This window comes from Culex pipiens, chromosome 3 (genome assembly GCF_016801865.2).
Source record: "Culex pipiens pallens isolate TS chromosome 3, TS_CPP_V2, whole genome shotgun sequence".
NCBI lineage: Eukaryota > Metazoa > Arthropoda > Insecta > Diptera > Culicidae > Culex > Culex pipiens.
This window is the reverse complement of record NC_068939.1, coordinates 60,820,533-60,844,707: the sequence shown is the minus strand read 5'-3', so window position 1 is coordinate 60,844,707 and position 24,175 is coordinate 60,820,533. Positions and strand designations below refer to the sequence as shown.

Below are 24,175 nucleotides of genomic sequence, written 5' to 3'. Positions count from 1 at the left end.
TAACAAATAGCTCAAATAAAAGTGAGCAAGCAACTCTCCATTTTTGATACATCTGAAAATATTGATTTAATAGCGGAAAACTGCAAAAGTGATGAGAATTGGTCGAGCGGCTTAGTGCGATTAAAATGGGTGTATTTCCCCTAGATACTAAACACTTGATTAGACTTAGGAATGTTTATAGGAGACAATATCAACGGACTGGGGACTATGACAAAAAGATTTCAGTGAACAATTTGAACAAAATCATACAAGACCGACTTGACAATATCAGAAATCAAGAATTTTCAAAACATGTAAACCAGCTTGGGAATTATTCAAAACCATTTTGGAAACTTTCAAAAGTTCTTAAAAACAAACCAAAGCCTATTCCTCCTCTTATTGTTGAGGATTCTCCTTTGATTACATCCGAGGAAAAGGCAAATGCACTTGGGCTTCATTTTGTTAGTTCACATAATCTTGGAACTTCCATGACCAGCCGTAAAGAAACATCAGTTGCCAATAGTATTTCAACAATCAATGACTCTACCTTTGAATTTCCTGCAGATTCCCATGTTTCTGGTGAGGAAGTCAAAGTTGCAGTTAAACAAATGAAAAATATGAAAGCTCCAGGCTTTGATAACATTTTTAATCTGGTGTTGAAAAAACAGAGTGATCAGTTCTTTCAACATCTAGCCAATATTTTCAATAAATGTTTGCAACTTGGTTACTTCCCCACCAATTGGAAACTGGGCAAAGTCATACCAATTTTGAAGCCTCAAAAAGATCCAACATCGCCAACAAGTTATCGTCCCATTAGTCTTTTGAGTAGTCTGTCCAAACTCTTTGAGAAGGTCATCTATTCAAGGCTTTTGGATTTTACCAACGATAATAATATAATTTTGAATGAGCAGTTTGGCTTCCGAAAGGGGCATAATACTGCTCATCAGCTTACGAGAGTAACTAAAATCATCAAGCAGAACAAGCTTGAGTCTAAATCAACTGCTATGGCTTTGTTGGATGTTGAGAAGGCTTTTGACAATGTTTGGCATGATGGTTTGATACATAAACTGTATTTGTACGGTTTTCCAATGTATCTTATCAAAATTATCCAGCACTATCTTTCGGAGAGATCGTTCAGGGTTTTTCTGAATGGGATTGCTTCTGGATTATTCAACATTGATGCTGGGGTTCCCCAAGGAAGTATTCTTGGCCCACTTCTGTACAATATATTTACATCTGATTTGCCTACTCTTCCTGGTAATGGTGTGTTGTCACTTTTTGCTGATGACACTGCCGTTATTTATAAGGGTAAAATAACCAGATATTTAGTTGGCCGTCTTCAGAAGGGTCTTGACGTTCTTTCCGAATACTTTTGCGACTGGAAAATTCGCATAAATGCAGCCAAAACTCAAACCATCATTTTTCCACTTTCCAAATCGGCCCGATTTGTCCCAAAGGATGATGTTTTGATTAAAATGAATGATGTTTCAATACCCTGGTCAAAGGAAGTTGTCTATTTAGGTCTCATACTTGACTCGAAACTATTGTTTCGGCAGCATGTAGATAAAATATTGAACAAGTGCAGCATTCTCATCAGGTGTTTGTATCCTTTAATTAACAGAAAATCAAAGCTATCTTTGAAAAATAAGTTAGCAGTTTACAAACAAATAATTTACCCCGTTATTGAGTATGCAGTACCTGTTTGGGAGTGTTGCGCTAGAACTCATAAATTGAAGCTCCAGCGTGTCCAAAACAAGGTACTCAAAATGGTTTTGAATGTTCCTGGCTGGACAAGATCAAGTGAGGTTCATGAATTAGCAGAAGTAAAAATGTTGGATCAGAAGATTCAAGAAAAATGTTTGAAATTCAGGGAAAAATGTGCTGTATCTGAATACCCCTTGATCCAAGGATTGGTTTAGTTTATTGTAAGTTTAAGTTAGTTTTAGGTTAGGTTATGTTTTCTTAATTTTTTTTCCTCATTGTACCTAGTGTTACAAAAATGATAAATCATATACTTTTAAAGTTAAGAAAATGAACAGTGTTTAAATCACGAAAAGCAAACTAAAGCTGAAGAGCCACAGCTGACCACTTATTATGTAAACCAAATGTAATTATTATAAGAAAGATTCAATAAAGTATATTTAATTCAAAAAAAAAAAAAAAAAAGATAACAATGATCAAAACCAATATTTGAAATTAGGAAACGTTCAACCCACCTGCAGAATTCCATACTTGAGCTCAATGTCGAGGAAGTTGTACTCCTTGGCGTGGGCTGGTCGGTTCGCCGGGGAACTGTTCTGCAGCTGCTGGGAGGCACCGGTGCTCGGGGGTCCCGGTACTGTTCCGGCGCTTTCCTGTAAATAAAGCGGAAACATTTGCCCTGTAGTTGGGTGTGATAATGTGTGAACTCAGCGACGATTACAAATTGATTTCCTCAGGGTCAGTACGGGTACGACGCAAATTCCATTCGACACGGTTCTTCGGGGCGTGTGAGGAAACTTAATTAACCAATTGCTACTTTGTGCTCGTGAGAGACCTGATGAATGGGGAATCGTCTGTAACGATGCTGCCAATTCAGAAAGCGGCTGAACAGCCGTGAGAACCATTAGTGGCACTATAATGAGGTCCTGGCCGCTTTGTGTGGCTTGAGGGCGGTCGCCTCACCCTTCCATCCCAGCTCAACCCAGACGGCAACCGATGTCGGTCATCTCTATGCAATAATACCGGAGAGTGGACGCCGGTGATGGCCTCGTTATGATATTTATCGTTTATTTGTTGTGCTTGATGGGACGTGGTGGGCAACGTCAAATCAACCAAACAACCCCACCCCCAGTCTGGTCACTCTTGCCACCCATTGGGCACAGTGTTCAAGTCAGTTACACCCACCGCAGATTGGATGGACAACATATACGCATACAGCATCGATTTGTGGTTGTGGACAACCTGTTCGGTTTAACAACACACATTCCAGTCAGTTTGTTTCGAAGTGATCGATAACCACGGTCACATTCTGGGTTAGAGTTATCTGAGCTTCTGTTTAACAGCGATAAATACTTGGGAAATGGCTAACTGCATTGATTTTATGATTTTTTTTTTCTCATTTCATAAGCTAGAGTTTATGTGTACTTGTGTTGCATGATTTGCCGAAAATCAGTTTTCGGACGCTATAACCCCCCCCAAATCCACTTGTTTGGTTTTAAAAATTTGAATTTTTCAAAAAAAAAATATGGCAATAAAATGGAGAATGGTGAATATTTGGAAATCAGGATCATCAGAAAGTCAATATTAATGAATTTATGAAAACATTATGTTTTTCAACCTTTCCAAAGTCCTTTATTGATCTGATGCTCCAACATTCAAATTTGTTCATACACTGAAATAAAAAAAATAGTATCAAATTCCTTTATTCTAGGAATTTTGTCTCTTTTCCTTATTTAGTAATCAGGTTTTTTGGATTAATTAATAAGGAAAGGAGCCAAAATTCCTAGAATTTAGGAATTTGGTACTTTTATTTTTTTCAGTGTAGATTAAAAATGCCTACACCATCTTTGAGGGTTACGAAGCGTGAATCCATGATGAGTCATGAAAAAGTTCGCATATTTGTCTTGCTTGGTATTTCTCTGCGCCGAGCACACCTATTTGACCTGTCAAAGATTCATGTTTGACAGCAATTCCTATATCCTTAGACCGTGCTATAAATTAGGATAGTTTTCAATGAAAAGTTCACAAAAGCATAAACACGAGCATTCTTGAGAAACCTGGTGTATGAATATACAATTAAATGATTGCCTACAAAAAAAAGAATGAATTTAAGTGATTTTTTAAACTTCAAAGCTCGTATTGTCATTTTAAATTCTGAACACTCAATATAACCCCCCTTTGAACATTCAATATAAAATTCCGTCGTAAAACTACTACTCCTGTCATTCACGAACGACGAAACAGCCTACTTTTCTCAACCAATAGTAACAACATTGAATAGAAACATGTTTTTCTTTATTATATGAATAGAAACATATTTCAAAAGAGATGCTGAAAAGTTCTACTTTTCAGCACTGAAATGGATGCTGAAAAGTTTAAATTTTCAGCACTTGTTTTAAAAAAAATACATTTCAACATTGTTTTGATTTAAACGTTGAATTGACTTAAAACATGGACACTTGACTTACAATTCCATTCAAACGATATTTTACGGAATTGCAAAAAAAAAGTTCGGTGACCTCGTTGGATAAATATTAGGGTGCCCAGAAAAAATGACCCCCTGTTCTACAAGCGGAAAACGGGGTTTTCTGTGTAAATTTTGAGCGACATTGGATGAGATTAACCCATTGATACCCGAGCCTAAAGTTGGTGTATAAAATGTTTTTCATACAAAAATGACTTTTTTAAATCGCTAATAACTTTTAAGGATCGAGTTTTACAGCTTTGGTATGTTCTACAAAGTTGTAGAGCATTAAGTTTTCATTAAGAATCTCACTTTTGGGAATATTCGGATGGAAGTAGCGCACCGTGCAGACCAAACTGTAAGAAACTTGGATTTTCCATACATTTTTTCGATTTTTCCCATACAAACTTCACCTCCGAGTATCAATTGGTAAATGATGACCGATTTTGCTCATATTTGGTCCAGAGTCCTAGAATAGGTCAAGGAACAATATTCAGCTTGTGGAGCGAGGTTTTGAGAAAAAGTCCCATATTCTGGGCAGCCTAACAAATATACGACTCGTGCTGAACAAATCTTATTTTTGCAACTTGTTGCATTAACTACTATTTTCGAAAATATCATAAAAAATCTCAAATTTTCCATTTTTCAACACTGAAAATTAGATCATTAGTTGCTAAGATATTGGCATCAAACAAAGCGTTTGGATGAGACTTAAAAACCTCAATTTACTTGTTTCTTTTTCTTTTATTAGCTGTAGTTCATCAACCAGAGGTTCAATCTGTAATTTCTATTAGTAAATTTCTTTTGTTGGAAATTCTCTCAACCTTTCGAAAAAAATAATCTTAGGATCGCTATTTGAAAATAAAATCGATAAAATTAAATTCTAAAGGGATATATCCTGAAAACTGTGTACTTTATCAAAAAATCTGTAGAGTATTTTTCGATTGCAACTTTGACACAAATATGAATTTCGGGGACTTTTTTCAAATGTTATTTTAAATATATTATTTTTATAATATATTTACTTTTGATCACTAATAATTGAATTCATGAAAAACGTAATTCTTATTTTCGCATTTTTTACATGAATTGAGGATGGTGTATAATCTTAAATCTACAATCATAAATATTGTCAAACTTAATTTATAAAATTATGTTTAGATGCAAATGAAAAACTGAGTTTTTCTCTTTGTCATCTTATGAGTCTTCAGTCTTCATCTCTCGACATCTCGGAAATTTCTTGGTTTAATTTATTTATGTAAATGAATTAAATGCTGTTTCTGTAAACATTATTTTGAAAAAAAAAAAAAATAAACCATATTGACCTTTTGAAAGGGCTTAAAACACTGGATTGAAACATTTCAATTTCGTTAGTGACAATGTTTTGGCCATTAAAATGGATTTTTAATCTGAATCGAAATGTTGAAATTTTGTAACAATTCAAAAAACAAAACAATAAGAGACGCTCGCGTGAAATTAAATGATAGCATTCTGGTTTCAGAGTTGATTGCATTATCGCGAGTAGTTTTTTGCAACACTATCGCTATGGGATAGTTTTTTTTTACAGGAATCAAACTCCGAGTGAAGTTCCTGGAAAATCTGCTGCATGTATTGTGCACCAATGGGGATTTCTGTTGAGCAAAACCAAAAGCATTTATTCATTTTATTTGTCGCTAAATTTTTATACAATTCTCGTTATAATTCCAAATTCCCAGAAACAGTTCTCTTTATGTTTCAAGGTTAAACTTTTTCCAATGGTTATAACTGACATCACATATTCTCACTGAATTCAGGAACTTATAATTGGAAATTTAAGGAAATCTTAATTTCAAATGTTCAACTTTCAATAACAATCAACACTATATCCACAAAACGATGATTATTTTCCTCACAATAATCCTGCATAAAGCGTCGGTTCGGTACCCTAACGAATGGATTTCCGGCAGCCATTAGCACGTGCCACAATCATCCAGATTGCCCCAGGCCTACAGAGTAGAGAGTGGCACTCTACTGGGACTCGTGCCTCCGTTTTTGTGCCGGTAGGCAGTATATGTATGAACGTGTGTGCTGGCTCCATCTGGTTGGAGTGCCCTCACGTAGAAAATGGCTACAAATTGCGGAAAAAAGGTGATCATTCCACACGATGGTCCTGCAACAGTTTACTACCCCTGACTTTGAACGGGGAGACGAGGTGGGAAATTCCACATTCCAAGATGCACAACTAAAAGTGGCTGACAAGGAAAATTTTGTTGAAAATTGTTCAAATGTTAGCTTTTTTACAATTTTCAATTGAAGATTTTCGTATTTTTGAAATTCAAGATATTTTTATCAGTGCAGACTGAACCATAAATAAGGAAAACGAAAAACTAGACAGACAACGAAGTGTTTAATCCACATCCCTGTAGTGGTTCTGAGGGAGGACGCGACGGTGATAAGCTTCCAGGTGATGAGCGCCGAAGCCCGGTGGAGAACAAAAACATGCGAATTGTCCGGAAAAGGCCATCACTTGCACCTGTTGCTGATGGGTGGCTGGTGAGCAATTTAAGGTGAGCTGGAAAATAGGTGCGCTGGACGGGGAGCGGAGAAATGCTACTGAGGGTGAAGGAATGACAGCTTGTAGAGCTGAGATTTCAAGCTGCGATTTAAAGAGCATTTTTCCCGGGCAGACGGTAATAACAAAATTCATGCCATTTCAATAACAAATTCTGTTAAAATAACAAAAAGTGTTATGGATTCTTCTTGAAAAATTCATTTTTGCATAAGAGTTGAATAACAGTTTATGTTATCATAACAAAATTTGTTATTGGTCTGATATTGATTGAAAGCAAACACAACTTGGGAATAACATTTTTTGTTATGGAAGAATAACTCCAAATGTTATTGGGATGATCGGATTAGTTGTTAAAATAACAAAAAATAATAACAAAGATTTGTTCGAAGAATAACTAAAAATGTTATAAGTCTGTTATTGTAATAACAGTCCAATAACAAAAAAATCATAACGGCGAATAACAAAATTTGTTATAAATAACATAAAATGTTATTGGCCTAGTATTTTCAAATATCAAAAAATGTTATTCCAAAGTTATTACCGTCTGCTCGGGTTGTCAATATTTTTTGTGTTGTACATTTTTTGCTAAATCGCACAACAAGCACAAATCGATTCAGAATCAAATTTAAATTATGTGCTTTGGGAAGTTTATCTAAAATATGCACTTGATTTTCATGGGTTTGGGGAAATTTCATGGAAATTATAACGCATTGCAAAATTCTTAGAAATTATATTTTAACATGTGAATTTTCAAAACACACAGAATAAAAAAAAATAATAAATAACTAAAACATTTTAATTTTTTTAATTTTCCTCGCACTATACAGCAATTCCCCTCGAAAACAGCATGATTAAAAAAAAGTTCTCCGATCGGGCTCAAAATTTTTCTGGAGATTCCTTGGCTGAAATAATCAGACCGATCGTCGATTTTAGCAAAATACACATTTTTCAAAAAATCATAACTCCGCACTATTTCAACCGATTTTAGCTATCTTGACCCGGGCAGACGGTAATAACTAAATTCATATCATTTCAATTACAAATACTGTTAAAATAACAGAATGTGTTATTGATTCTTCTTGAAAAAATCCATTTTTGCATAAGAGTTGAATAACAGTTTATGTTATCATAACAAAATTTGTTATTAGTCTGATATTGATTGAAAGCCAAAACAACTTGGGAATAACATTTTTTGCTATGGGAGAATAACTCCAACTGTTATTGGGATGATCGGATTAGTTGTTGAAATAACAAAAAATAATAACAAAGATTTGTTCGAAGAATAACTGAAAACGTTATCAGTCTGTTATTACAATAACAATCGAATAACAAAAAAATCATAACGGCGAATAACAAATATTGTTATAAATAACAAAAAATGTTATTGGTCTATTATTTTCAAGTATCAAAAAATGTTATTCCAAAGTTATTACCGTCTGCTCGGGGAGCGCAAACGATAGAATATTAGCTAGGCTTTTATGAAAAATAGTTAGATGTTTCAAATATCTAGCCTTATATTTGAAAAGGTCAAATGAAAGCTTAAAATGCTCTTTTGAAGGTCTCTTTTACATAACCTTTAAAAGAAATGGTAAAGTTATGTTTTCAATATTCCGAGATACGAATTTTTAAAATTAAAACTGTGATTTTTGACGCGCTGCGCGCAAAAACTGAAAAATGACGACAAAATCTAAAATTTCAGCGAAAAGTTGCGTCTTTCAATTACGAAAATTTTCGTACCCAAACATGTATAGGTCAGTACTGGAATTTTCCGTTATATTTTCGTAATATTTCCGTTTTTGCGCGCGGTGCGTCAAAATACACAGTTTTTATTTTGAAAAAGTCGTATCTCAGAATATTAAAAAAACATAACCATTTTTTGATATGTAATGTAAAATTTTCCGAGAAATTTGATATAAATATTTTAAGACATAGGCTCTTTGATCCCGAGACCTTCAAAAGATTATTTTAAGTTTTCATTTGACATTTTAAAATGTTAGGCTAGATATTTGAAACTTAAAATCGGTTGAAATGGTGCGGAGTTATGATTTTTTTGAAAAATGTGGTTATAGCTAAAATCGACGAAAATTGCCATTATTCGGACCACCCTAACAAGGCGTAGGTCACCCTAATTGCCAAATAAAAAAATACGGGTCTAATTATTTCGGCCAAGGAAACCCCAGAAAAAATTGAGTCTGTTCGTGGGGAATTGCTGTATATACAATTTGTTCATCGCCATTTTAATTGATTTTACAGTAATTCAAATCATAATAGCTCAAACTACTTAACAATTGGTGCATTGTTGTTTTGAATACAGAGATACCTCTTTTTACCCCATGGCGTTACGCGTTTTGTTTTGTCGATTTCTTTTAAACCATACAATATTTTTGCAAGCTTCAAAAAGCGAATTGTAGATTTGAACAAAAGCTACAAATTGCTTTCAAAAGATTGCAAAAATGTTGCGTCATTCCAGAGAAATCGATAAAAAAGAGCAACGTAACGCACCGCGTAAAAAGAGGTTTCTCTGTAATTTTCTTTTTCATACTGTTTTGGAATTTTGTGTAATAAATAAAACATGTTCATTAGGGTGGTCCAAATCCGAGCTTCCTCGGGGATACCCCCTGAAATCAAAGATTGACCCATCACTAGGCTAGAGTGGTACGGGGCAAAAGTGCGCACGCTGCAAAGGTGCCTTTTAAATACTCAATGTCAACTTAAAAAGCTCATATTTGGGTTTTCGACTTGTCTTAGGGTCAATTTTATGTGTTAACAAAAAAGAATTGAAAAAAATGAAGTTTGTGAAAGTTATTGGAAAAAGTCACTTTTGGGCTATTTTGATCTAATATTTGAAGTTTATAAAATATGGTTTGCAAAACTTCAGGTTCACAAAATCTTTGAAACCATTTAACTAGTGCTTGAGTGAAAAATCCTTAAAATGTGGTGTCTCCGGAAAAGTTGGAAAGAATTGGACAATTATTGCGCCTTCCACAGGATAAAAACTGAAACAGTTGCTTTTTTCCATACACTTTGGCGAATATCCAATACAGAGAAACCTCTTTTAACGCGGTGGCGTTACGCTTTTTGTTTCGTAGATTTCTCTTAAACCATACAATATTTTTGCAAGCTTCAAAATGCGTTTTGTAGATCCAAACAAAATCTACAAATTGCTTTGAAAAGATTGCAAAAATCTTGCGTCGTTCCGGAGAAATCGACAAATTAGAAAAACGTAACGCATTGCGTAAACAGAGGTTTCTCTGTACAAACTTTAGGGGCTTAGAGGGAGAGGTTCCCGTGGTCAAAATGAGGTTCCCGTAGTCAGAATGAGCTCAAATTTAGAATTTAGCCTAGAGATGGGTGAGGGCCTCGTGGCGCGGTGGTTAGCGGCTTCGACTGCCGATCCCTAAGTTGCTATGGGGCGTGGGTTCGATTCCCGTCTTATCCTCCTGGTCTTCCATCGGAAGGGGAAGTAAAACGTCGGTCCATTTGCGTAAAAGAGGTTTTGGGTGACTCACCACACATAACCTTCAGACGCCTAGAAATGAGCAGAAACTTGCAACATAGCCCACAAAAGACCCGGGGGTCGTTAAAGTGGATTGCTTTGCTAGTGATGGGTTAATCTTTGATTTCAGGGGGTAGCCCCGAGGACGTCCGTATTTGGACCACCCTAATGTTCACGTGTTTTAAAATGCTTAAAATTTTGTACTCCATGACATGAACAATCAAGGCTATTTGCAGTAAAATTAAACAATTATTGTATGCAATTCGTAAAATATTCTATAGAACAATATCTGTAAAAAAATATTCTAAATTCAAATTTTAGTCGCGCATTCCGCGAAAAATCACAGGTCCTGTAAGGCAAAAAATAGCTTAATGAAAGTGAGAAAGCAAGTTTCATTTAATATTTTTGCCAATAAATTTGTTTCAATAGTATAAAAATGCAAATTGAATTGAATTTGAAACGAACCAATCAACAAAGCATTTAAAAAAATGAAGGAAATTTTCTCAGTCCTTCAAAAATTCAAATTGCAAAATTGTCTAAAAATTTCTCCTAAAATTCATGTAACTTGGAAACGGAGCATTTCATCAATAATGATTGCAAATTTTATAAATTCAAATAAAAAAATATTGTTTGTTTTGCGGAATGTTTTGAGATCCGGACACTGAGTAGCAAATCTTTTTTTTTACCAACCGGCAACAAATGGTATTTTTTGCATCTCACTCGCTTTTCACCCCTGCTCGAGTATTGAAAGTAAATCGAATCTTGCTCAAATTGTTGAAATTCACACAAGAAAATCGCTCCAGCAAGCCACTAAGTTTATTAAATGTATCATCATTACCCTTTTCCAAAGCTGGTTCCACCGAACCCAGACACGATAACCGTGTTAATTACTGGTGTCAGTACCGCCAGACTCTGCTCCCGATGGAGTTTCGCCCACCCCGAAGGCACAACACATTTTGTCGGTGAGAATGCTGCGGTGCTTAATGAATGAACTGCTCACACGCACCATACCGTGCGCTTATGAGGGAACACCTGTTGGCAAATTGACTAGTTCAATAAACGTTAGCTTTAACGGCAGACACAGTCTTCAGGGATAGTCTGATGTGTGTACGTGAACGATCTCGGCTTCATGGCTCGTTGTGAATACTATTTATGTAGAGTGTAAACGAATCCACTTGTCTTTTATTGAAATTTTCATCGGCGGTGACACGTGAGAGGTAATCGCCGTTGTCACTCTCGGGTGTCCTTTTGTTGCTTTTGATCTGAGGACGCAAAACACTCCCACGTTGAGTACGATGGTGGCGAAAAAGGATCTACTCCAATGAAAAATATATTGCCATTTACATTTTAGTACTCGTCGCCGGCTCGGGCTGTCAAGTGATCCGAGACTGGCCTCTTTTGGTGGCGAGCAGGGAATTGATATTCGATATAGCAGTAATCGACGGTGAGGGGATACAGTGCAGTGTGATATATGGATAAAACCACGTGTTATGGCTGATACGTGGCTCTGAAAAAGAAACCAATCGGAAGTAGGTCTACATTTAAGCTGACCAAAACAGGAAGTTGGATGTTGGAAGTAGAAAACAAAACAAAAGACATAATAATAGAAAAAGAACCCAAAGTTGTACTAAAAACAAAAGTAATACATTGAAGAAAGGACAGGAAAACAGAGGTTAAAATCATCCTATGCATGTCACTTCAACATAAAATGAGGAACAAAATAATGTGACTAATACCATTTAAATTTTTTACTATTTTTTATTGAAGTAAAATTAAAGTTTGCTATGAAATCAGCTATTTTTACAATTTTAAACCATTTGACAGTCTCAACTCAAGCCAACTTTCCTTCAACATTTTCCAAAATAGTTAAGAACCCCATTACTCCCTTTATTCCTCCCCCAAGACGAATCTATGGATATATGTTTGCACGCGACCACATCGTGAAAAAGTGGCACTGTTTCCTTCCGTCGGAAAAACTCATGGCGAGTGGCATTTTAATAACAAAAACGGCGACGGCGAACGGGACTTGTTGCTTCTCTCAGTTTTCTTTACCGGGGTTGCGTTGGCTTTCTGGCGTGTTGTTTTGCTTCTTAAGCGATGGATTCTCGGGCACATTTTTTCCCAGAGGATAAATTTTCCGGTCCAATTTAACCGTCCCTTCAGCAATACCGCTTTGCTGGGACTCTGTTGCGCCAGTGGAAAAGGGGAGGCAGTGCTGCCAGATTGGTATGATTTTAACATTAGTTATTCAAATTTTAAAAAAATCTTATTTTGCACAGTTTTTAAAATATTATTGCTACCTTACTTTTAGGAACCAATGCGAATTCATTGGATAAAAATAACAAAAGTTTTTAATTCCTTTAATTTCATTTTTATAGATGTCAAAAACAAAAAAAAACATCGCGTTAATAAGAATGTTCTAGGGAAAACTAGGGAAAAACCGTCCCTTTTGCAATACCCCTTTGCTGGGACTCTGTTGCGCCAGCGGAAAAGGGGAGGCAGTGCTGCCAGATTGGTATGATTTTAAAATCAGTTATCCAAATTAAAAAAAATCTTATTCTGCACAGTTTTTAAAATATTATTGCTACCTTACTTTTGCGAACCAATGCGAATTTATTGGATAAAAAAAAAAAAACAAAAGTTTTTGATTCCTTTAATTTCATTTTTATAGCTGTCAAAAACAAAAAAAAACGTCGCGTTAATGAGAATGTTCTAGGGAAAACTAGGGAAAAATCTAATTGAGAAGGATAAAAAAATTTATCATATTTCAAACCTGGGTGCTGAATAGTGGTTCGCAAAACGGCCTCAATTTTGAACTATCAAAGTGGAACCAATTTACTGTTCGATCAATCGATCATTAAAACTTGTTTTTTTTTTTTTGCAAAATCTAATCTAATTTAATCTAATCTAACACAAACGCAGCCAGTCCGATGAAAGCATGCTGGAAAGTCTTGTGATTAGATTACATCCCAAGCACTTTTCTTGTCATTATTAATAATTGCAGTACATCCGAGAACACCCGAAAATGTATTGCAAAAATTAAAGCGGCCAGCCCTACTACGTTGTGTTTACCGCAGAGAGGATTCTGAGAACGGAGGACATGGATTTGAAGTCAAGAAATCTTAAGAAAGTTGAAACATAAAAATTATAACAAGTTTTGACGAAATTCATGAAAATAATTCTACAGCATTCATTACAAAACTCAGTAGACATTGCCCATCATGTGAAAGGTATATTAAGAGCGAGCCCACGAGCAAAGCATACCCATCTCGCATCGACCTTACCAATCTGCCTGAAAATTTCAGGGGTTGTTTGTACATATGGAACCAGCATCTGGCCAAAATATGAGCATTCTAGGTCAACGGGAAGTGGGGCAAATCGGGACAAAAAGTTGGAAGGTCCAAAAACGTCAAAGATCTTAAAAATGCTAAAACTTACGCAAAATTCAACTTAATTTCAAAATTCAAAATGCATCTGCAAGGGCTTAAAAAATGCAATAAAATGCAGGAAGAAGCATCCCGATTGGTTAAATCTAAAAGGAGTTATTGACATTTTAGTGATAAAAATAGCATAATTTTCAAACTCAAATAAAAAATTGTTCCATCCAGATATCTATTTGGTTCGACCTGCAACTTGTAGAGGACATCTGGGACTACCATCTGAGACTGAGAACGCTTTGGGTAAAGCAGTTAAACATATTAAATAGACACTTTTACTTATAGTGAAATTTTTGGTTGTAAATTTTTGCTCGGGAGACCGCTTAGATCCCATTTTCTGGTGATAATTTTATCGTATTCGTGTTTCTGAGACAATTTCACATTAGAAACATGCATAAAAATGTTTATTTTCAACCATTTTAATCCTTTAAAAAATGTAAGTTAAAAAAATCTTCGATTCACATTTATTGAAAATCAAGTTCGTTTCCAAGGATACTAGATGACACCAGAAAAAAAGCAGCTTCTGATTTTTTTTAACTTTCATGTTTTAAAGAGTTAAAATGGTTGAAAAAAAGGGTTGTTCTAGATCTATGTTTCAAATTCGTTTCCGGGCAATGTGTTGCTGTATCTTCATGACAAATTGTAAAAAGATAAGATTTTTTTTCGGTCGTATCGGGGTTTTCAGCTTGTATTTTGGAGTAATTTCAAAGAATGCTGGAAATCTGGTAAATTCAGTTCGATTTTTTTGTGGAGGTCAAATATGGGTCAAATATGGGTTAGGGTCCACAAGGCATATTCTTAAGAAATTTGAGTGATATCAACATGAATGCACCGATTTTCTGTGACTTTTTTGAGCAAATATCCCATTAAATCGAAAAATAATCTTATAAAAAAAAATAAAAAGGACGGGAAAGAGCCCTTCTTTCACGGTGCCAAATATCAGACATACCGAATTTTTTATCTTTAGTTTGACCTTAAAAACACACCGAGGTAATAATATCCTGGAGCAGAACTGGTAAAATCTAATAAACAATAATTGAATTGAATTGAATTGAATTATCCTTTGTAGATATGCTTGATCATTAGCTCCCCAAGGGCCAGAAAAGTTAACACTTGTTGTCCACTAAAACATAAAAAATTAATGATTAAAAGCAATTTTTCCAAACAGTCCCATTATAACTTACAACTTCGCCGAAGAAACCAAATCGATCATTTTCATATTTGCACAGCCTCAAGATTTGTATCGAGAAACCATCGATGCAAGCTGGCTTATTTGGTCCCTAAGAATCGACGAAAAAAGTTTCATCCAATCAAAAAAAATGCATTGAAAAGTCGATTAGCAAAAACGATGAGAATTGCTCAGTTATAATTGAACTTGCATGCAGTTCAGAATTTAATCATCAAAAGCTTTCAATCGCAATTGATTGAATTTGAATGTATCTTTAACCATTCCGTTGACTGGCAACACTGCTGTTGAAACCCACGTTCCCCGCGGTATTCTCAAAGCTTTTGTAAAACGACCCTTTCGTTTATAAGCTCGAGCTTATCCTTCGAAGAAAAATAGCGCCTTCGCTGGCCGTACCGCATATTCCCGCGGTCCTGCATTGTCCTTTTGTTGTGGTTTTTCATTTTTGAAATATTTTTCCCTTCGCTGAAGCTCTCTCTGTCCCGCTGCATATCATTCCGTTCCATTGGAGCACTTTATGAAACGCTTCGCTCATAATTTTCTCGCTTTTCTTTTTATTTGGTGTTGTTTCTTGCACTTTTTTTTTCGCTCCTTCTCGCCTGAATTGCTTTCATTTCTTTCACTTTCCCCCTTCTTGTCAGATCTTTATCGGAAAAGTGAGTGAGGGTGGATTGGGGAAGGGGTGCTCAGCATCCGCCTTGTTTTCACATTCATTAAGTTCTTATCTTAATTCGAGGAATGTTTTATGAGCTCGTACTTTTTAATGAAGTGAGGGCAAAAGTTTTCCCTCATCCGGGGGGGAGGGGATTGTTTTTTTTATTGCCGTGTTTAGCCATCGCCATCGTTTCTCTCCCTTTAATGGTGCTCTTTTTGCCTTTTGCATTCCGTCGTCCTGGCTGTCGCGGGCGAACGACGTGGTCGTGGAAATTGTTGCTCAATTCTGGGTCTGGGCAAGGATTTTCCCAGCTGCTAACGAGATTTACGTTGGGGGTGGCGTGGGGAGGGGGAAATCGCTTCGGCTAATGAAGAAATATGATGAACTATCTATCGTAATTTGCGGAAGAGGGAAATGATGTGAAGGAGTGGGGAAAAGAGTTGGAATTGTTGGGTGAGAAAAACTTTTCTACGAGGTAGTATAATAATACGAAACGAAACTATTGGCACTACGCCCCCCGGGGCATGGCCTTCTTCTAACGTGGGATTTCTGCTCCAGCGCCTCTGACGAGACAGGAGAAACCGGGACCGACGTTTTACTTCACCATCCGATAGAAGCTCAGTGGATAAGGCGGGAATCGAACCCGCGTCTCATAGCATCATCGGGATCGGCAGCCGAAGCCGCTACCCCTGCGCCACGAGACCCACATGTATAGTATAATAATACGGGTGGGAAAACCCGTCTGCCGTAATTGGTTAGTTGTGGTTTTGGGTAATTGTTTGACTTTGAGGTGGAAACTTACTGTAATGAAATTATTATTATCTTTGAGGGATTTTTTTGATTCAAGCGAGTCTCAAACTCTATTTCAACCCAAAACTATCGATTTATTTCAAACTTTCCAGCACAATTTGTTCAAGCTTTCTTCGAAAACGTAAACAAAACCCCTAAACAGATATTGAAACAGTATCTTCCCCCAAGGGAAAGAGAAAGAAATGAGAGCTCCGGGACTGACCGTGCGAAACGTGTCAGCTATACTTTTATCACGCTGTCAATTTGGAATGTCTTGCTCCGTCCCCTCGCCCTGAATGCCGTCATTCTATCCACATTTTCTCCCGTTTTCCCAACGGGAATGAAGGTGCGTCGGAAAAGCTGTCCGTTCAACCCAAGTCTTGAACCTATAAACAAATATGACAGGAATTGCTTCTTTTGTGGGTTGCTTTAGTCTTCTATCAAAATAAAGTTTGACGTTTCTTTGTCGAGCTGCTTTAAAGTTGCTATAACGTGACGTTTCGGTTTTTTTTCAAGAAGATTCTTTTAGTACATAATATTGGAAACAATTGTTTTAAAGAAAAATCACAATTTAACGTTACGTAATTCATGAATTCGCTCAAAATCTGAACGCTGTTCTTGTTTACACGCAGAAAACTCACCTGATATGCTAAGACGTTCGCTAAACTGGCGATGACGGGCTCGGTGGCGAACGAAAGGGTCTCCGAACTTTCCTCGACGGTGTGCATTATCTGCAGAATCTGGAGTAAAGATGACGAAGAAGAAAACAAACTTTGAGTAAAACTACCACCACCACAAGGAAGGGACGCAGGGCTTGAAGTGAAATTGAACGGAAAACAACTCGGGATTACTGTTAAATTGATTGCATTGATGTCGTGCGGGGAAAAAAGTTGAGGTACAAGATGAAGAAGAAGAAGAGAGCAGATGGAGGAAGGGGTTTGGTTTCGACATAAAGTGATAAAAACGACAGAAAGAAAAAAACTAACTTAATCCACCTATGTGGTTGGAGCCTTCCTCACAGCAATGGCTGTACACAAGTTTCATCTATTTTTTTATATCCGGCTTCCAAAAAGTACATCGATATCACTTAAGTGGCCATGTCTCGAGACAGGGTTGCCAGATCTTCAATGTTTTAGACTCGTTGAAAAGGTCTTTTGATAACCTAACCAACGTGTGGTCGTATAGTGGAGCCGGACATAGTTTACATACATTTAAGTGAGATCCGGCTTCAAAAAAGTACATCAATATCACTTAAGTGGCCATATCTCGAGACAGGGTTGCCAGATCTTCAATGTTTTGGACTCGTTGGAAAGGTCTTTTGATAACCTAACCAACAATGGGTCGGATAGTGGATCCGTACATAGTTTACATACATTGAAGTGAGATCCGGCTTCAAAAAAGTACATCAATATCACTTAAGTGGCCATATCTCGAAACAGGGCTGCCAGATCTTCAATGTTTTAGACTCGTTGGAAAGGTCTTTTGATAACCTAACCAACAATGGGTCGGATGGTGGATCCGGACATAGTTTACATACATTTAAGTGAGATCCGGCTTCAAAAAAGTACATCAATATCACTTAAGGGGCCATATCTCGAGACAGGGTTGCCAGATCTTCAATGTTTTAGACTCGTTGGAAAGGTCTTTTGATAATCTATCCAACGATGGGTCGGATGATGGACCCGGACATAGTTTACATACATTTAAGTGAGATCCGGCTTCAAAAAAGTACATCAATATCACTTAAGTGGCCATATCTCGAGACAGGGTTGCCAGATCTTCAATGTTTTGGACTCGTTGGAAAGGTTTTTTGATAATCTAACCAACGATGGGTCGGATGGTGGATCCGGACATAGTTTACATACATTTAAGTGAGATCCGGCTTCAAAAAAGTACATCAATATCACTTAAGGGGCCATATCTCGAGACAGGGTTGCCAGATCTTCAATGTTTTGCATTCGTTGGAAAGGTCTTTTGATAACCTAACCAACAATGGGTCAGATAGTGGATTCGTACATAGTTTACATACATTTAAGTGAGATCCGGCTTCAAAAAAGTACATCAATATCACTTAAGGGGCCATATCTCGAGACAGGGTTGCCAGATATTCAATGTTTTGGACTCGTTGAAAAGGTCTTTTGATAATCTAACCAACGATTGGTCGGATAGTGGATCCGGACATAGTTTACATACATTTAAGTGAGATCCGGCTTTAAAAAAGTACATCAATATCACTTAAGAGGCCATATCTCGAGACATGGTTGCCAGATCTTCAATGTTTTGGACTCGTTGGAAAGGTCTTTTGATAACCTAACCAACGTGTGGTCGTATAGTGGAGCCGGACATAGTTTACATACATTTAAGTGAGATCCGGCTTCAAAAAAGTACATCAATATCACTTAAGTGGCCATATCTCGAGACAGGGTTGCCAGATCTTCAATGTTTTGGACTCGTTGGAAAGGTTTTTTGATAATCTAACCAACGATGGGTCGGATGGTGGATCCGGACATAGTTTACATACATTTAAGTGAGATCCGGCTTCAAAAAAGTACATCAATATCACTTAAGGGGCCATATCTCGAGACAGGGTTGCCAGATCTTCAATGTTTTGCATTCGTTGGAAAGGTCTTTTGATAACCTAACCAACAATGGGTCAGATAGTGGATTCGTACATAGTTTACATACATTTAAGTGAGATCCGGCTTCAAAAAAGTACATCAATATCACTTAAGGGGCCATATCTCGAGACAGGGTTGCCAGATCTTCAATGTTTTGCATTCGTTGGAAAGGTCTTTTGATAACCTAACCAACAATGGGTCAGATAGTGGATTCGTACATAGTTTACATACATTTAAGTGAGATCCGGCTTCAAAAAAGTACATCAATATCACTTAAGGGGCCATATCTCGAGACAGGGTTGCCAGATATTCAATGTTTTGGACTCGTTGAAAAGGTCTTTTGATAATCTAACCAACGATTGGTCGGATAGTGGATCCGGACATAGTTTACATACATTTAAGTGAGATCCGGCTTTAAAAAAGTACATCAATATCACTTAAGAGGCCATATCTCGAGACATGGTTGCCAGATCTTCAATGTTTTGGACTCGTTGGAAAGGTCTTTTGATAACCTAACCAACGTGTGGTCGTATAGTGGAGCCGGACATAGTTTACATACATTTAAGTGAGATCCGGCTTCAAAAAAGTACATCAATATCACTTAAGTGGCCATATCTCGAGACAGGGTTGCCAGATCTTCAATGTTTTGGACTCGTTGGAAAGGTTTTTTGATAATCTAACCAACGATGGGTCGGATGGTGGATCCGGACATAGTTTACATACATTTAAGTGAGATCCGGCTTCAAAAAAGTACATCAATATCACTTAAGGGGCCATATCTCGAGACAGGGTTGCCAGATCTTCAATGTTTTGCATTCGTTGGAAAGGTCTTTTGATAACCTAACCAACAATGGGTCAGATAGTGGATTCGTACATAGTTTACATACATTTAAGTGAGATCCGGCTTCAAAAAAGTACATCAATATCACTTAAGGGGCCATATCTCGAGACAGGGTTGCCAGATCTTCAATGTTTTGGACTCGTTGGAAAGGTCTTTTGATAATCTATCCAACGATGGGTCGGATGATGGACCCGGACATAGTTTACATACATTTAAGTGAGATCCGGCTTCAAAAAAGTACATCAATATCACTTAAGTGGCCATATCTCGAGACAGGGTTGCCAGATCTTCAATGTTTTGGACTCGTTGGAAAGGTTTTTTGATAATCTAACCAACGATGGGTCGGATGGTGGATCCGGACATAGTTTACATACATTTAAGTGAGATCCGGCTTCAAAAAAGTACATCAATATCACTTAAGGGGCCATATCTCGAGACAGGGTTGCCAGATCTTCAATGTTTTGGACTCGTTGGAAAGGTTTTTTGATAATCTAACCAACGATGGGTCGGATGGTGGATCCGGACATAGTTTACATACATTTAAGTGAGATCCGGCTTCAAAAAAGTACATCAATATCACTTAAGGGGCCATATCTCGAGACAGGGTTGCCAGATCTTCAATGTTTTGGACTCGTTGGAAAGGTCTTTTGATAACCTAACCAACGTGTGGTCGTATAGTGGAGCCGGACATAGTTTACATACATTTAAGTGAGATCCGGCTTCAAAAAAGTACATCAATATCACTTAAGTGGCCATATCTCGAGACAGGGTTGCCAGATCTTCAATGTTTTGGACTCGTTGGAAAGGTTTTTTGATAATCTAACCAACGATGGGTCGGATGGTGGATCCGGACATAGTTTACATACATTTAAGTGAGATCCGGCTTCAAAAAAGTACATCAATATCACTTAAGGGGCCATATCTCGAGACAGGGTTGCCAGATCTTCAATGTTTTGCATTCGTTGGAAAGGTCTTTTGATAACCTAACCAACAATGGGTCAGATAGTGGATTCGTACATAGTTTACATACATTTAAGTGAGATCCGGCTTCAAAAAAGTACATCAATATCACTTAAGGGGCCATATCTCGAGACAGGGTTGCCAGATCTTCAATGTTTTGGACTCGTTGGAAAGGTTTTTTGATAATCTAACCAACGATGGGTCGGATGGTGGATCCGGACATAGTTTACATACATTTAAGTGAGATCCGGCTTCAAAAAAGTACATCAATATCACTTAAGTGGCCATATCTCGAGACAGGGTTGCCAGATCTTCAATGTTTTGGACTCGTTGGAAAGGTCTTTTGATAACCTAACCAACAATGGGTCGGATAGTGGATCCGTACATAGTTTACATACATTGAAGTGAGATCCGGCTTCAAAAAAGTACATCAATATCACTTAAGTGGCCATATCTCGAAACAGGGCTGCCAGATCTTCAATGTTTTAGACTCGTTGGAAAGGTCTTTTGATAACCTAACCAACAATGGGTCGGATGGTGGATCCGGACATAGTTTACATACATTTAAGTGAGATCCGGCTTCAAAAAAGTACATCAATATCACTTAAGGGGCCATATCTCGAGACAGGGTTGCCAGATCTTCAATGTTTTAGACTCGTTGGAAAGGTCTTTTGATAATCTATCCAACGATGGGTCGGATGATGGACCCGGACATAGTTTACATACATTTAAGTGAGATCCGGCTTCAAAAAAGTACATCAATATCACTTAAGTGGCCATATCTCGAGACAGGGTTGCCAGATCTTCAATGTTTTGGACTCGTTGGAAAGGTTTTTTGATAATCTAACCAACGATGGGTCGGATGGTGGATCCGGACATAGTTTACATACATTTAAGTGAGATCCGGCTTCAAAAAAGTACATCAATATCACTTAAGGGGCCATATCTCGAGACAGGGTTGCCAGATCTTCAATGTTTTGCATTCGTTGGAAAGGTCTTTTGATAACCTAACCAACAATGGGTCAGATAGTGGATTCGTACATAGTTTACATACATTTAAGTGAGATCCGGCTTCAAAAAAGTACATCAATATCACTTAAGGGGCCATATCTCGAGACAGGGTTGCCAGATATTCAATGTTTTGGACTCGTTGAAAAGGTCTTTTGATAATCTAACCAACGATTGGTCGGATAGTGGATCCGGACATAGTTTACATACATTTAAGTGAGATCCGGCTTTAAAAAAGTACATCAATATCACTTAAGAGGCCATATCTCGAGACATGGTTGCCAGATCTTCAATGTTTTGGACTCGTTGGAAAGGTCTTTTGATAACCTAACCAACGTGTGGTCGTATAGTGGAGCCGGACATAGTTTACATACATTTAAGTGAGATCCGGCTTCAAAAAAGTACATCAATATCACTTAAGTGGCCATATCTCGAGACAGGGTTGCCAGATCTTCAATGTTTTGGACTCGTTGGAAAGGTTTTTTGATAATCTAACCAACGATGGGTCGGATGGTGGATCCGGACATAGTTTACATACATTTAAGTGAGATCCGGCTTCAAAAAAGTACATCAATATCACTTAAGGGGCCATATCTCGAGACAGGGTTGCCAGATCTTCAATGTTTTGCATTCGTTGGAAAGGTCTTTTGATAACCTAACCAACAATGGGTCAGATAGTGGATTCGTACATAGTTTACATACATTTAAGTGAGATCCGGCTTCAAAAAAGTACATCAATATCACTTAAGGGGCCATATCTCGAGACAGGGTTGCCAGATCTTCAATGTTTTAGACTCGTTGGAAAGGTCTTTTGATAACCTAACCAACAATGGGTCAGATAGTGGATTCGTACATAGTTTACATACATTTAAGTGAGATCCGGCTTCAAAAAAGTACATCAATATCACTTAAGGGGCCATATCTCGAGACAGGGTTGCCAGATATTCAATGTTTTGGACTCGTTGAAAAGGTCTTTTGATAATCTAACCAACGATTGGTCGGATAGTGGATCCGGACATAGTTTACATACATTTAAGTGAGATCCGGCTTTAAAAAAGTACATCAATATCACTTAAGAGGCCATATCTCGAGACATGGTTGCCAGATCTTCAATGTTTTGGACTCGTTGGAAAGGTCTTTTGATAACCTAACCAACGTGTGGTCGTATAGTGGAGCCGGACATAGTTTACATACATTTAAGTGAGATCCGGCTTCAAAAAAGTACATCAATATCACTTAAGTGGCCATATCTCGAGACAGGGTTGCCAGATCTTCAATGTTTTGGACTCGTTGGAAAGGTTTTTTGATAATCTAACCAACGATGGGTCGGATGGTGGATCCGGACATAGTTTACATACATTTAAGTGAGATCCGGCTTCAAAAAAGTACATCAATATCACTTAAGGGGCCATATCTCGAGACAGGGTTGCCAGATCTTCAATGTTTTGCATTCGTTGGAAAGGTCTTTTGATAACCTAACCAACAATGGGTCAGATAGTGGATTCGTACATAGTTTACATACATTTAAGTGAGATCCGGCTTCAAAAAAGTACATCAATATCACTTAAGGGGCCATATCTCGAGACAGGGTTGCCAGATCTTCAATGTTTTGGACTCGTTGGAAAGGTCTTTTGATAATCTATCCAACGATGGGTCGGATGATGGACCCGGACATAGTTTACATACATTTAAGTGAGATCCGGCTTCAAAAAAGTACATCAATATCACTTAAGTGGCCATATCTCGAGACAGGGTTGCCAGATCTTCAATGTTTTGGACTCGTTGGAAAGGTTTTTTGATAATCTAACCAACGATGGGTCGGATGGTGGATCCGGACATAGTTTACATACATTTAAGTGAGATCCGGCTTCAAAAAAGTACATCAATATCACTTAAGGGGCCATATCTCGAGACAGGGTTGCCAGATCTTCAATGTTTTGCATTCGTTGGAAAGGTCTTTTGATAACCTAACCAACAATGGGTCAGATAGTGGATTCGTACATAGTTTACATACATTTAAGTGAGATCCGGCTTCAAAAAAGTACATCAATATCACTTAAGGGGCCATATCTCGAGACAGGGTTGCCAGATCTTCAATGTTTTGGACTCGTTGGAAAGGTCTTTTGATAACCTAACCAACAATGGGTCGGATAGTGGATCCGTACATAGTTTACATACATTGAAGTGAGATCCGGCTTAAAAAAAGTACATCAATATCACTTAAGGGGCCATATCTCGAGACAGGGTTGCCAGATCTTCAATGTTTTAGACTCGTTGGAAAGGTCTTTTGATAACCTAACCAACGTGTGGTCGTATAGTGGAGCCGGACATAGTTTACATACATTTAAGTGAGATCCGGCTTCAAAAAAGTACATCAATATCACTTAAGTGGCCATATCTCGAGACAGGGTTGCCAGATCTTCAATGTTTTGGACTCGTTGGAAAGGTCTTTTGATAACCTAACCAACAATGGGTCGGATAGTGGATCCG

General features: G+C 37.5%; 1 protein-coding gene across 10 annotated transcripts in view; it reads right to left on the bottom strand.

Annotated features, from left to right (window-relative positions):
* Positions 1-24,175, bottom strand: part of LOC120414454 (SCY1-like protein 2) — a 233,476-nt gene that overhangs the window by 99,925 nt on the left and 109,376 nt on the right. For all 10 annotated transcript variants that reach the window (XR_008212373.1, XR_008212371.1, XR_008212377.1 and 7 more), the window contains exons 4-5: positions 16,900-16,998; positions 2,196-2,333 (exon numbers count right to left, since the gene is read on the bottom strand). Coding sequence is in view for 1 of the 10 variants with exons in the window: in XM_052709441.1 (XP_052565401.1) it covers positions 2,196-2,333; positions 16,900-16,998 (237 nt within the window). In the remaining 9 variants the exon portion in view is untranslated. The remainder of the gene's footprint in view (positions 1-2,195; positions 2,334-16,899; positions 16,999-24,175) is intronic.